General features: G+C 40.8%; 1 protein-coding gene across 4 annotated transcripts in view; it reads left to right on the top strand.

The window, feature by feature from the left end:
• The window catches only part of ANO4 (anoctamin 4), a 461908-nt gene that overhangs the window by 341350 nt on the left and 108257 nt on the right, over positions 1 to 12301 (top strand). For all 4 annotated transcript variants that reach the window (XM_068560975.1, XM_068560976.1, XM_068560977.1 and 1 more), the window contains one exon: positions 12113 to 12219. In XM_068560975.1, the coding sequence (XP_068417076.1) occupies positions 12113 to 12219 (107 nt within the window). The remainder of the gene's footprint in view (positions 1 to 12112; positions 12220 to 12301) is intronic.

Consider the following 12301-nt stretch of genomic DNA (forward strand, 5'->3'; position numbering starts at 1 on the left):
ACCCATTCCTCCTTCACCCCAGCCTGCACAGTTTTTCTTTCCTCTTCCTTTATTGTTCCTCTCCTCCACACAAGCCTCACTGCTCTCTCCCATCACTTTCTTATGAGGACTGACATAGCTTCTCCACCAGGGGGAAAAAAAAAAATCCATCCTTTTCAGGAGAGGGTAAATTAGACCATAAATTACAGGATTGTCTTTGTTGGGTTAGAGACTGTGCCAGTCAGATTATGCTACATTCTGCTGCAGTAACAAACAACCCTCAAATCTCAGTGTCTGGCTTATTTCTTGCTCACCTAACACATTAGCTGTGGGCCAACTGAGGCTCTTCTTCACAGGTCTCCTTTCTTATGAGATCTTGCCTGAAGAAGCAACCTGTGCCCAAGGCACGCATTCTCTCTTTTTTATTTTTATTTTTTATTTTTTTAAATTTATTTATTTATTTATTTATTTTTGGCTGTGTTGGGTCTTCATTTCTGTGCGAGGGCTTTCTCTAGTTGCGGCAAGTGGGGGCCACTCTTCATCGCGGTGCGCGGGCCTCTCACTGTCGCGGCCTCTCTTGTTGCGAAGCACAGGCTCCAGACGCACAGGCTCAGTAGTTGTGGCTCACGGGCCTAGTCGCTCCACAGCATGTGGGATCTTCCCAGACCAGGGCTCGAACCCGTGTCCCCTGCACTGGCAGGCAGATTCTCAACCACTGCGCCACCAGGGAAGCCCTCTCTCTCTCTCTTTTTAATTGAAGTAGAGTTGATTTACAATGTTGTGTTAATTTCTGCTGTACAGCAAAGTGACTCAGTTATACATACATATACATTCTTTTTTATATTCTCTTCCATTATGGTTTTTCTCAGGATATTGAATATAGTTCCCCATACTATATAGTAGGACTTTGTTGTTTATCCATTCTACAATATATATATAATAGTTTGCATCTACTAATCCTAAACTCCCAGCCCATCCCACCCCCCACTCCCCTCCCCCTTGGCAGCCACAAGTCTGTTCTCCATGTTTGTGAGTCTGTTTCTGTTTCGTAGATAGGTTCATTTGTGTCATATTTTAGATTCCACATATAAGTGATATCGTATCGGAATTTGTCTTGCTCTTTCTGACCTAACTTCACTTGGTATGTAAGGCATGCATCCTCATGGCAGAAAAAAACAAGTAATTGTCGAGCCACACAATGGCTCTTAAAATTTCTGCTCATATTGCATCCGCCAAACAAGTCTCACAGCCAAGCATGGTAATAGGGAGAGGAATTATACTTCTCCCCAGGGAAGGGGGCTGTAGGTCCTTGATAATGGGTAGAGATATATAATCCTCACAAAGAAAAGCAGCTAATTAGGAAAAATAATGCAATTTACCTAGGAATAACCCACGTTAGTATTTTTTTTTGTCCCGTCACATTTATATAACACAGTAGTCTGTGAGCTCTTTCAGGGCTCAGATGATGTCTTATGCTGTTTTGTTTTGTTTTGTTTTAGAAATCTTTTAGTTTTTTAGGAGAGGAAGTTTCCATGAAAGTTAGCAAAGATTCGGGCAGAAGAGAGAGAAACTCTGTGGGACAGAAATCAGACATGCAGTTGGAAGATTTCAAAATTCACCTTCATAGACCATCTTTTTTTTTTTCTTTTTTTAAAATTGAAGTATAGTTGATTTACAGTATTATATTTCATGTGTACAGAATAGTGATTCAGTATTTTGCAGATTATACTTCATTAAAAGTTATTCCAAGATCATGGCTATAATTCCCAGTGCTATACAGTAGTACATCCTTGTTGTTTATCTGTTTTATGCATAGTATACCATGGTGGTATTTCTTTCAGATTAACAAACAGGACAGGTAGATGTCTGCTTATGTGGTATGTGATTTCTAAGAGAAGGAGTCAGCCTCTTCCCCTGACCTGTTTCCTTCTCTACCGTCCTGTATCACTCAGGCTCCATTCAGGAAAACTGAAACTCAGCAGTTAGTTTAACAGAGGTTAAGGCAGGGAACTGATGAGGTAGATATCAGAGAACTAACATGTCACCCAGGGAGCATTGAGGCCACACAGAAAATAACTTCAGGAAGTGAAACAGCTACTGCTCCAAGGGCCAGAGGAACAGAAGGAAGAGGGTGGGGTTTTCGGAAACTTTAGAAGCTCAGAGGAGGAGCCCTGGAGCTGGGCGCTATACCTCTGAGGAGATGTTGCCCTGGCTGGTACCTCTGGGGTATGGGACAATGCAGTGAGTCTAGGTTGGGGTATTTTTTAAAAGATGAAAACTGGAACCAATTGCCACGATGAGGTTGAAGAATCGCTGCTGGGGTGACATCGACAAGGAGAACAGGCAAACCGGAAAGACCGAGTCCCCTTGCCTCCATTTTTTCCCCTTCCAGTGCCCCCTACTGGCAGAACATATCAGAGAGCCAGATGCAAATAGAATTGTCGTTGGCAGGGTCCCTGCTCCAGCACATAGAGAATATAGAAGAGGGAAGCTAAGAGATAACTTAGTAAGCAGTACACTCCCTAATACCTGGAATTTTACAGTATGAACTTTAATCCTTTGGCTAAAGTCATCCGCATTTAAAATAAAAAATGTTCCTGGGAAAAATGAAATTTTTAATGTTATTTTTCCTTTATACCCCATTATGAATAAGTTTATCAGATCTCTTCTAGAGAGTTAAAAACAAGGGGAGGAAGGAAGAGCCCTAGAGGGGGTACTGTCACTGTAGCAGGAATAGATAGAGGTTGCCACTAAGATGGTAGAGGGGGGAAAAATGGTCAAAAAAAAAAAAAAAAGACAAGGATTAAGGAAGATAAATTTTTATCAAATTCCAAGTTTTGTAGATGCTTGATGTACTTTCTAGGTCTTTGCTGATCACAACAACCAAAATAAACTGCAGGAAAGTAGACAGATCTGTCCCTTTGGTCAGCACTCGGACCTACTCAGCTCCAATAAGAGAATATAAAAACAAGACCCATGTCCAAGACCAAACTAAGACACTAGCCATGGATGAGTCACTGAATGATTAATTTACACAGTGACAATTACTTAGATAATTCAGGAGAAACCTTACTATTGACCGAATGACAGTTAGCACCCTAATTAGTAGAAAACTAAGGCCTGGGTTATCCTAAATTGGATTTTTCCGGTCTGAGGATTAATTAAGAAATCACTTATGTTTCCAAACTTGTGTGTACAGATTTTTAAAAAAATTATTTCCTCTTCATTCTGGCTCACTTGAGTGGCAGATAAACGTGATCTCTAATAAATTTAAATATTGCAGTGCTTTCATGTTTCCATTCTGAATATCCATTTCAATTCAGTCAGCGTCAAGCACCATTTCTCTGACAGGCACTGTGTAGGGCTGGACAAAGATGAATGAATCACAGTTTTTGTCCTTAAGGGTTAACGGTTGAGCTCACAGAGGGTCTGGAGTTTTTGGGTCCGAGACCCAAAATCCCAGCTCTGCAACTCACAAGCTGTGTTATTCTGAGCTTCAGTTTCTTTACTCATAAATTGGGAATCATAATAATACCCATGTAATATTGTAAAAAGTAGCAACACAGTATTTAAGTACATATGATAAATGTTCAATAAATTTGTCTGTTATTGTTAATAATATATGTACCTGATATATAAATAGATAATTTTGATATATGTGAACTTTTTCACTAAAGATGGAGATAGTTTAGGATTGGCCTGAATTGTTACTAATGCCAGGATATCACTTTTTTCTCTCTTCTTCTTTCCTCCATCCTTTGCTCCTCCTGCCACCTCCTCTTCCTCCAGAATTATCCAGATAACTGTACATCTCCCTAGTTCGCTTGGTTCTGTGTATACCTAGCCAACATCAGAGATACCGTTTGGCCTACCATGTCTTAACAATAGGCCAAGTGAATGCATATTCTCATGTTAGGTAACAGACATTTTTAAAACATTTGATTCAAGCAATGATTCTCCAACCTTTTTCTACCATGACACACGGGAATGGTTACTTATGCAACACATTCCTTTGTGCTTTACTGTTCCTCTAAACAGTACATTGGTTTTAAAAAATAATTAGAATGGATTTGAGGTACCTTTATAATAACATCAATTTACTCCCATATATTCCGTTCCCAAATTTAAGCACTTTAACTGTTACTAGTGTCAAATTAATTATGACACACCTCACCACTAATCATGTCCTGATGTGACATGTGGATGAGACTCCCAAGTTTGTCTGTTGCTTCTTTCTTAAAACCTGTCCAAATGAACATACCAGAAATGCCGCTCTTAGATATGTTCTTCTTTGAGAAACACTTGCTCATGTGCATTTTGCAGCATTGTTTATAATAATAAAACATCAGAAATAGCCTAAATGTCTGCCAGCAGGAAAGTGAACCAACAAACTGTAGTGTCCTCATACAACAGACTTCTAAGCAGCAGGAAATATGATTGGACTAGAGCTCCTTTTGTCAACATGAATGAAACTCACATGGTCGCACAAGGAAAGTAAGTTGCAGAAGAATGAGTAGAGCATGATACCATTTCCGTAAAGTTTTTAAACATACAATCTAATGCTGTATTTTTAGGAATACAGCATTTTTGTGTATCTGAAAATATTTTATTAAAATAAAGACTTTTTAATACTTGATTTCAAAATAGCAGGTACTTATTTATCAGGGCGTGTTAGAACTTTGAGGATCAGTCATCTTTATAAAAAGTGGCAAAGAGAGAGCTAATAATATCATAAACCTACCATTTATGAGCACAGTGTGTGCATGAGTACACTGCAGGCAACACCTCCTAATCTTCAAACGTCTCTCTGAAGTGGGTATTATTGTTGACCCATTTGAAAGATCAGGATACTGAGGCTTAGAGAAGTTACTTTTTAAAATTCAAATAGTTAGTACTTGGCAGAACCAAGACTCTAACCCAGCTTTGTTTTACCTTGAACCAATAAAGTAGATGGTATTATAAGAGCTCTTGGGTTCATAAAAAGTATTCTATCTATCCATGAGGCAGCTTCTTCCTTAATTTTCTTCCTTAATTGTGAGAAAATAAATTTCTATTGTTTAACCTACCCAATCCATTGCACTCTGTTATGGCAGCTGTAGCAAACGAATACACATAGTTGTTATACTTCATTTGTAATGATAGTTTGACTAGGTATAGAAATCCTTTTCCCTTAGAATTTTTAAAGTCTTGATCCTTTGATTCTAAAACCCAACATTGCCGCTGAGAACTTCAAAAACATTCCAGTTCCTAATTCCCTCTATGTAACTTGTTTTCTCCTCTATGGAAGCTTGTACGATCATTTCTTTGTCCCCCGTGCTCTGAAATATCATAGTTATGTATCTTGATGTGGCTCTGTGGTCATCTATTGTACTGGTCCCTTTCAACTTGACTACTCTTATCTTTCAGTTCACAGAAATTTTCTTGAATAATTCTTGAATTTTGTGGATGAGTTGTTCTTCTTCTCCTTCTAGAATTCTTATTTTTCAGATATTGGACTTCCTGAGCTGAGACTCTCACATCCTTATCTTTCCTCTCCATTTGTTATCTATACCTTTTTGCCCTGGGAAATGTCTACAACTTATTTTCAAATTCTTCTATTGAGCTTTAATTTCTGCTCTCATTTTGTTTTAGTTTCAAAGGACTATTTTATTCTCATAAGGTTCTAGCTTTTTAAGATCATATTTTGAGCTTTTTTCACAATTGCATTATCTTCTTAACTCTCTGAACATAATGATTTTTTAAATTGAGGTATAATTGACATATAACACAGTAGTTTCAGGTGTACAGTATAATGATTATTTGTATATACTGCAAAATGATCACCACAATAAGTCTAGTTAACATCCATCACCATACATAGTTACCAATTTTTTTTCTTGTGATAACTTTTAAGATTTACCCTTAGCAACTTTCAGATATGCAATACAGTATTATTAACTAAAGACACCATGCTGTACATTACTTCTCCATAACTTATTTATTTTATAGGTGCAAGCTTGTACCCTTTGATCCCCTTCATCAACTTTGTCCACCCCCACCCTCAGTAACCACCAGTTTGTTTATTTGTTCTCCGAATCTAGGAGCTTGTTTTCTTTTTTAGATTCCACGTATAAGCAAGATCATAGGTTATTGGTCTGTCTTCCTCTGACTTACTTCACTTAGCATAATGCCCTCGGTGTTCATCCATGATGTCACATGGCAAGATTTCCTTCTTTTTTATGTCTGAGTTATATATATACAACACCACATTTTCTTTATTATTTTCTTTATTATTTCTTCCTCTTTAAGGAAGAACCAGACCATGTATGAGCATTTAGACCATGGAAAGGTGTTTGGGCTTTATTCAAAAATCGGTGGGATGTCATTGAAGAGCTTTAAGCAGAAGAGGGATAAGATTTTATTTATGTTTTAAAAGATCATTGCCTCATAGATTCATAGAGAATGAACTAAAGGGAGAAAGAGTGAAATTAGAATAGTCAGGCGGCTATTGCAGTAGTCCTGGAAACAGCTTTGAAGCAAGAAGTGTGAGAAAGGATCAGATTCAGGATAACATTTGGGAAGAGAAACCCAAAGAACTTGATTGGATATCGGATATGAGAGACAGAGGATCAAAGATATATTTCAAGTTTGTGACTTGAGAAATTGGGTGCATAGTAGTGCCATTTTTTAAGATGGAAAAGACCAGGGAGAAAGCAAGTTTTTCTTTTACAAGGGTGCAGATCAAAAGTTCTGTCTGGGACATGTTCGGTTTGAGTTGTCTCTTAGACTACAGATGTGATCTCAAATAGATGATTGGACACTATATCCAACTGCCTACCAACTAGGTTTAGTAATCTATCTCAATAATTTATCGTCTCACTTTGTGACTGTCTAACCCTGTCCTTGGGCAGTTAAGGCATTATGACCCTCATTTTCCTGACAGATTACTGTGTTTCAGAGAGACTCAGTGACCTCCCCAAACCACACAGCTAAAGTAGAAGAGCAGGACTTGAATTCAGGTCTTCAGGCAACCTGTACATGGACCTGGAGGGCACGCTCACCCCTCGCCCAGTTTCCTGCTCCAGTTTCTGTAGTCAAAGGGGGATGCAAGATAAGGACCCCATCATTAGGCTCTGCCTGCATGCTCGAAGTGTCGTCCACAGTTTAAGCAATTGTTTATCTGCACTGTCAATATCAGTTAGCTCCCAGCCACATGTGGCTGTTTAAATTTTAATCAGTTTGAATTAAAGTAAAAGTTCACTTTCTCAGTTACACTAGCCACAGTTCAGGTGCTTAATAGATACATATGACCAGTGGCTACCATATTGGATAGCACAGATATAGAACATTTTCATTATCTTAGAAATTTTTATCCAACGGTACTGGACTCTAGCTAATTCAAACTATAGTAGTTGTGAAGACAGTGTAGTCTTATCCTCATAGCTGTGGCCTAAGAGGAAAGTTTAGGAAAAAGAAATGAGGTGTTATCTGCCTTAAAAGTGGCACGCTTCATAAGCTGATTTTATACCCGGCTCTAACAAGCACCTTTCCCCAGTTCACACCCTTGCATGCTGGCGTGTTTCTCATTTTATCGAATAGGAATATATAAGAAAGGAGCTGGGTTCTTTACACTTTTGCAGTCCCCTAATCAAAATACATGCATATATAACACCCACGTCCCTTCCCTCCCTCCACCCACCTCCATGTGTAACACCCTCAACACAGAGTGCTTTGCACAGAGCAAACAGAATGCTTGCCTGCTAAACAACCAGCATATTGTGATACTTTTCAACACTGCCGTGGACAGTTGGCCACAGGAGAACATATCAGTAAAGAGCAAATAACCACAGCCCCGGGAGGTCTGGAGTTAAACCTCAGTTTCACAGCGTTTTCCTTTTCTATTTCATCCCTCCTCGAGTAAAGGAGGTCGGAGCCTTCCCAGGTAAAAACCAAGAGCTGTTCTCCTCCAGGGAAGGCAGGAGGGTAGAGGTCCTGGAGGGGGTCAGTGGGAGCTTCAGGCTCAGGTCTGCCCATTACTTAGTGAGCAGGGCCTTCCTCATAGGGCAAGGTGGAAGCATTCAGAAAGCCCCCTTCACACACATGCACACAAGCAGACCTTCCAGCAGTTCCTTTTACAAAAGAATGGGAAGATTTGGAGCAAGGCATTTGGGGTTTTACAAAATTTATTTATTTATTTATTTATTTTTGGCTGTGTTGGGTCTTTGTTGCTGCGTGGGCTTTCTCTAATTGCGGTGAGTGGGGGGCTACTCTTCGTTGTGGTGCGCAGGCTTCCCATTGCAGTGGCTTCTCGTGTTGCGGAGCACGGGCTCTAGAGCGCAGGCTCAGTAGTTGTGGTGCACGGGCTTAGTTGCTCCGCGGCATGTGGGATCTTCCCGGACCAGGGCTCGAACCCGTGTCCCCTGCATTGGCAGGCGGATTCTCAACCACTGCACCACCAGGGAAGCCCGGCATTTGGTTTTTTAACCCTTTCTCAACACCTGGTTGTATGACTTTGGGCATGTTACAGAATTCCTCCAAGGGGTAGGATAAGGAGATAGATGTTTAGAGCCTTAATCATGTAGTTGATCCTCCACCAATTCAGCAGTTTATTCCCCTCCTCACCACTGCGGGTGAAAGTAAGAACGACCTAGAACAGAAATTGCATTTGCCCTTTAAATTTTCTTTATTCTAATATTTCAGGGTTTTTTATAGGTAGTACTTACTTATGATAAAAATGTCTTAAGTGTGTACAGTGAAGTTTCCTTCCTACCTTCCCAGTCACCTAGTCCTTCCCAGAGGCAAGCAGTCTTTCCAGGTGTTTATATATCCTTCCATAGTCATTCTATGCACACACCGGCAAACATACATGTCAACACATATATCTATGCACTCCTTTACATGTATATGTTTTCCTCTTGGACACAAATAGCTGTATGACTATTTTGAACCTTATTTTTGCCCTGTAGTATCTTGGAGATTTTTTATATCTACGCTGAGCATCCTTAGTCTCTTTACAGCTGCAGTGTTCCATTGTAGAGTTGTACCATTATTTGTTTATCCTCTCCTCCGCTGGTGAATTATTTAGGTCATTTCCAGAGGTGTGCTATTATAACCCATGCCACAATGAACATTCTTGTACATCTGTCACTTTGCACATGGGTGAGCATACTTGTAGAATAAATTTCCAGAGAGGAATTGCTAGATCAGAGGAGATGTGATGAGGCTATATGAATAATTTTGATAGACCTGGTCAAGATGCCCTCATACAATTTGTACTTGTTTGCTGCCCAACAGCAATGTGTGAAAGCAGAGCTGAGTTTCTAAGCCTGGGTGGAACCCTCATACCTCAGAGACTGAACACCACGTCTTCCATTTCCCAAAACAGCTCCACGTACATGGTGTTTGTGGGTGATTTCATTTGAAGAGTGTTGTTTTGTAAGTGGCTAAGAAAAGCTTGAGAACCGTGATGTAGGAAGTCATCACTGTTCTTCCTCTTAGCCCTCCAGTTTGAAGGAGTGACAGACAAAATGAGATTGCTCCACTCCCTACAAGAAGATCCTTAGACAAGTAACGTGGAGAGAATAGTTCATATGGTAGCTGGAACGATGGAGTGGGTAGAAAGATTTCCAGGAAGCAGAAATAGAGTCCAAGGTATAATGAGATGAGAGTTAGTCTCACAGGCCCCCACGTTAGCTGGGGTTCTCCAGAAGATCTCATTTGTTCTCATTTGAGCCAACTTTAAGGGCTTATCATATGCCAAACCCCGTACCAGTACTGGAAATAGAGATGCACATGGTCGGTCCCTGCTCTGGAGAAGCTCTTACAGAGAAGACAGTCATGTAGGCAGACAGGTTCTATATAATGTTATAGAAACAACAGCAATGGTGACAGCTAACCCTGAGAGCTGATTAAGTGCCAGACTCAGGCTCAGCAGTGCTCCTCATCTCACCTAATTCTGCAGAAACCCTATGAAAGTGATTACAGTGCTATCCCATTTCACAGATGAGGAAACCAAGACCCAGGGAAGTTGAGGGACAGTCCCAACACCACACAGTAAGTGGCAAAGCTGGGGTTCAGGCTGAGGTCTGTCTCACTTCAAAGTCTTAAGGGAAAGTGGGCGTGATGCTGAAGCTAAAATTTCATCTCTCTCCTTCATGAAATGGTTTTCTGCTCCCTTCTCTTTTCGTAGCACCACATTACTCTTCAGGGTGCACGTGGGGGAGTCCGGGAAGACCCCCGGAGGGAGATGTGACCTGAGCTGAGGCTCTAAGGATAAGTAGAAACAAGGAGAGCATTCCCAGCAGAGCAACTCTTGGGCTGATCCCCAGGAGAGCCAACCTCCAGGAGTCAGAAGTTTCTGCCCCAGGGAGGCAAGTGAGTGGCATGGATAAGATGACAGCCTCTGGAGCCAGACTGCCTGAGTTCAGATCCTGGCCCTGACCCTTACTGAGTGACTTGGGTTCATCACTTAACCTCTCTGGTTCTTCACCTGTAACATGGGGCTGTACAGTACTGACCTCCCAGCTTATAAGCATGGAATGAGTTACCATATCTGGAGCTTAGAATAGTGCCTGGCAGCACATGCTCTATATATTTGTTCCCACTGTAGAATCTCCAGGATCTAGGTACAACCTAGATGTAAAGAAGAGGAAAACAAAATTGTAAGTTCACCTGTGGTGCATATTATAGAGAACTGTTACATGAGCTCCCAAAATGTAACGGGGTGCTATCAAAAAAAGAAGGAAGTGGAAAACCATTTAATGGAGGGGGGACATGCGCTTTTAGCCCAGAATCGTCTTGTCAGACATGGTCATGCTTATCAGCTTTCAGTTATCTGAAATTGTGAGTCAAAAATGGGCTTTTTTATTTGTTGTCTACTTCTTTATGACATCTGTATTGGTATTAAAGTGTAGTGGTCTGTCTCAAATAAGGTGAAAAAGCAGAGGAGGATAAAATAAAAGGAACCGCATTTGATGTAACTCTTAGTTTTCCCCTCTTCCTCTTTGATGCCATAAAATGTTTTCGGAGAACCCTAGCCAAGCCCCATGCTTGGACCGCCCTTTCTCCAGGCCAGTTTTATCTCCGAATGATTTGAGCAACACCTAAGAATTCATCTTCTTGGGAAAAGAAATTTTAATAGAGAGAGAGGAGAGAGTACTGAACTCTTTGGGTGGCAGAAGTGCAGTTGGAGGGGTGGCAAGACTTGCTGAGGAAGGTGACTTCTGAGTTGGATTTTGAGGGCGATGGCTGCTACCATTGATAAGCCTTGCATGGTGTCCAATTCATGCAAAGTACCAAATAAAAGTTTGCTGAGTTAATAAACTTTATAATTTATGAAGCAATTATACTTTCCCAGTATCTCTAATATTCTGCCATTTAACACGTTCTTGGGAGGGGAAGACCTGGCCACTTCATGCTGCATTGTACGGTCCTGGAAGCTCTATCTGTTACCTGGAAAACCTCTCAGTAGGGTAGGAACACCTACTGGGAACTCAGTGTTGTGGGTGGTGTATGTGTGTGTATGAGTCTTGTGAGAAACTGCAGAGGCTGGGTGGGCCCTTGGCTGAGAGAGCAGCAATCTTAAGTACATGCTCTAGAAGAGAGAGGGGGGCCCTTCCAGGAGAGGAGGAACATGGGAAAGGAGCGGCGAGAGGCAATTTCTAGAGACTCGCCTCTGACCTCACCCCTGAGCCAGGCCAGAGCTCATTACCTAACTCTTGTGTCTTTCACCCAAACCAGTTTCAGATATTAAAATTCCTGAAAATGACATGGGAGGGGATGAGGTAGACGACAAAAGGAGATAAAAACAAAATGAATTTTTAGTTGAATTTATCTAATGACCTTACTGAGAAAAAAAAAAACAAGATATGAGGCTTAGCCTTGGTATTAGTTGAAAGTTACTTAATTTCATTTAGCTCCAGCTCTTTCCTGACATAATGGTGTGAGTGTTCTCAGGAGGCTGAGAACCAAACTGCTGAGATTTGTAAGCCTCTTGCCTCTGGTGTGATCTCTGGGTGCTCTCATGCTGTTCCAGACATACCCTCTCTGTGACAGATGGAAGACACCTCTATCTAAGTCACACCAAATTATATCAAAGATTAGCTCCCTTGCCTCCAATTAATCCTCAACTTGTGCTTTCAATCTGTGTGTGCAGCTTCATCATACACAACAAAGACACTTTCTTCAACAATGCCACGAGAAGTAGAATTGTACATCATATTTTACAAAGAATAAAGTATGAAGAAGGAAAAAACAAAATTGGTAAGTAGTATATTAGTATAACAAGCTACATCTGATTTGGGGGACTACAGACTCTTCCTTTGGTTTTATTAAGTTGATATCA

The sequence above is a fragment of the Eschrichtius robustus genome, chromosome 13 (assembly GCF_028021215.1).
Source record: "Eschrichtius robustus isolate mEscRob2 chromosome 13, mEscRob2.pri, whole genome shotgun sequence".
NCBI lineage: Eukaryota > Metazoa > Chordata > Mammalia > Artiodactyla > Eschrichtiidae > Eschrichtius > Eschrichtius robustus.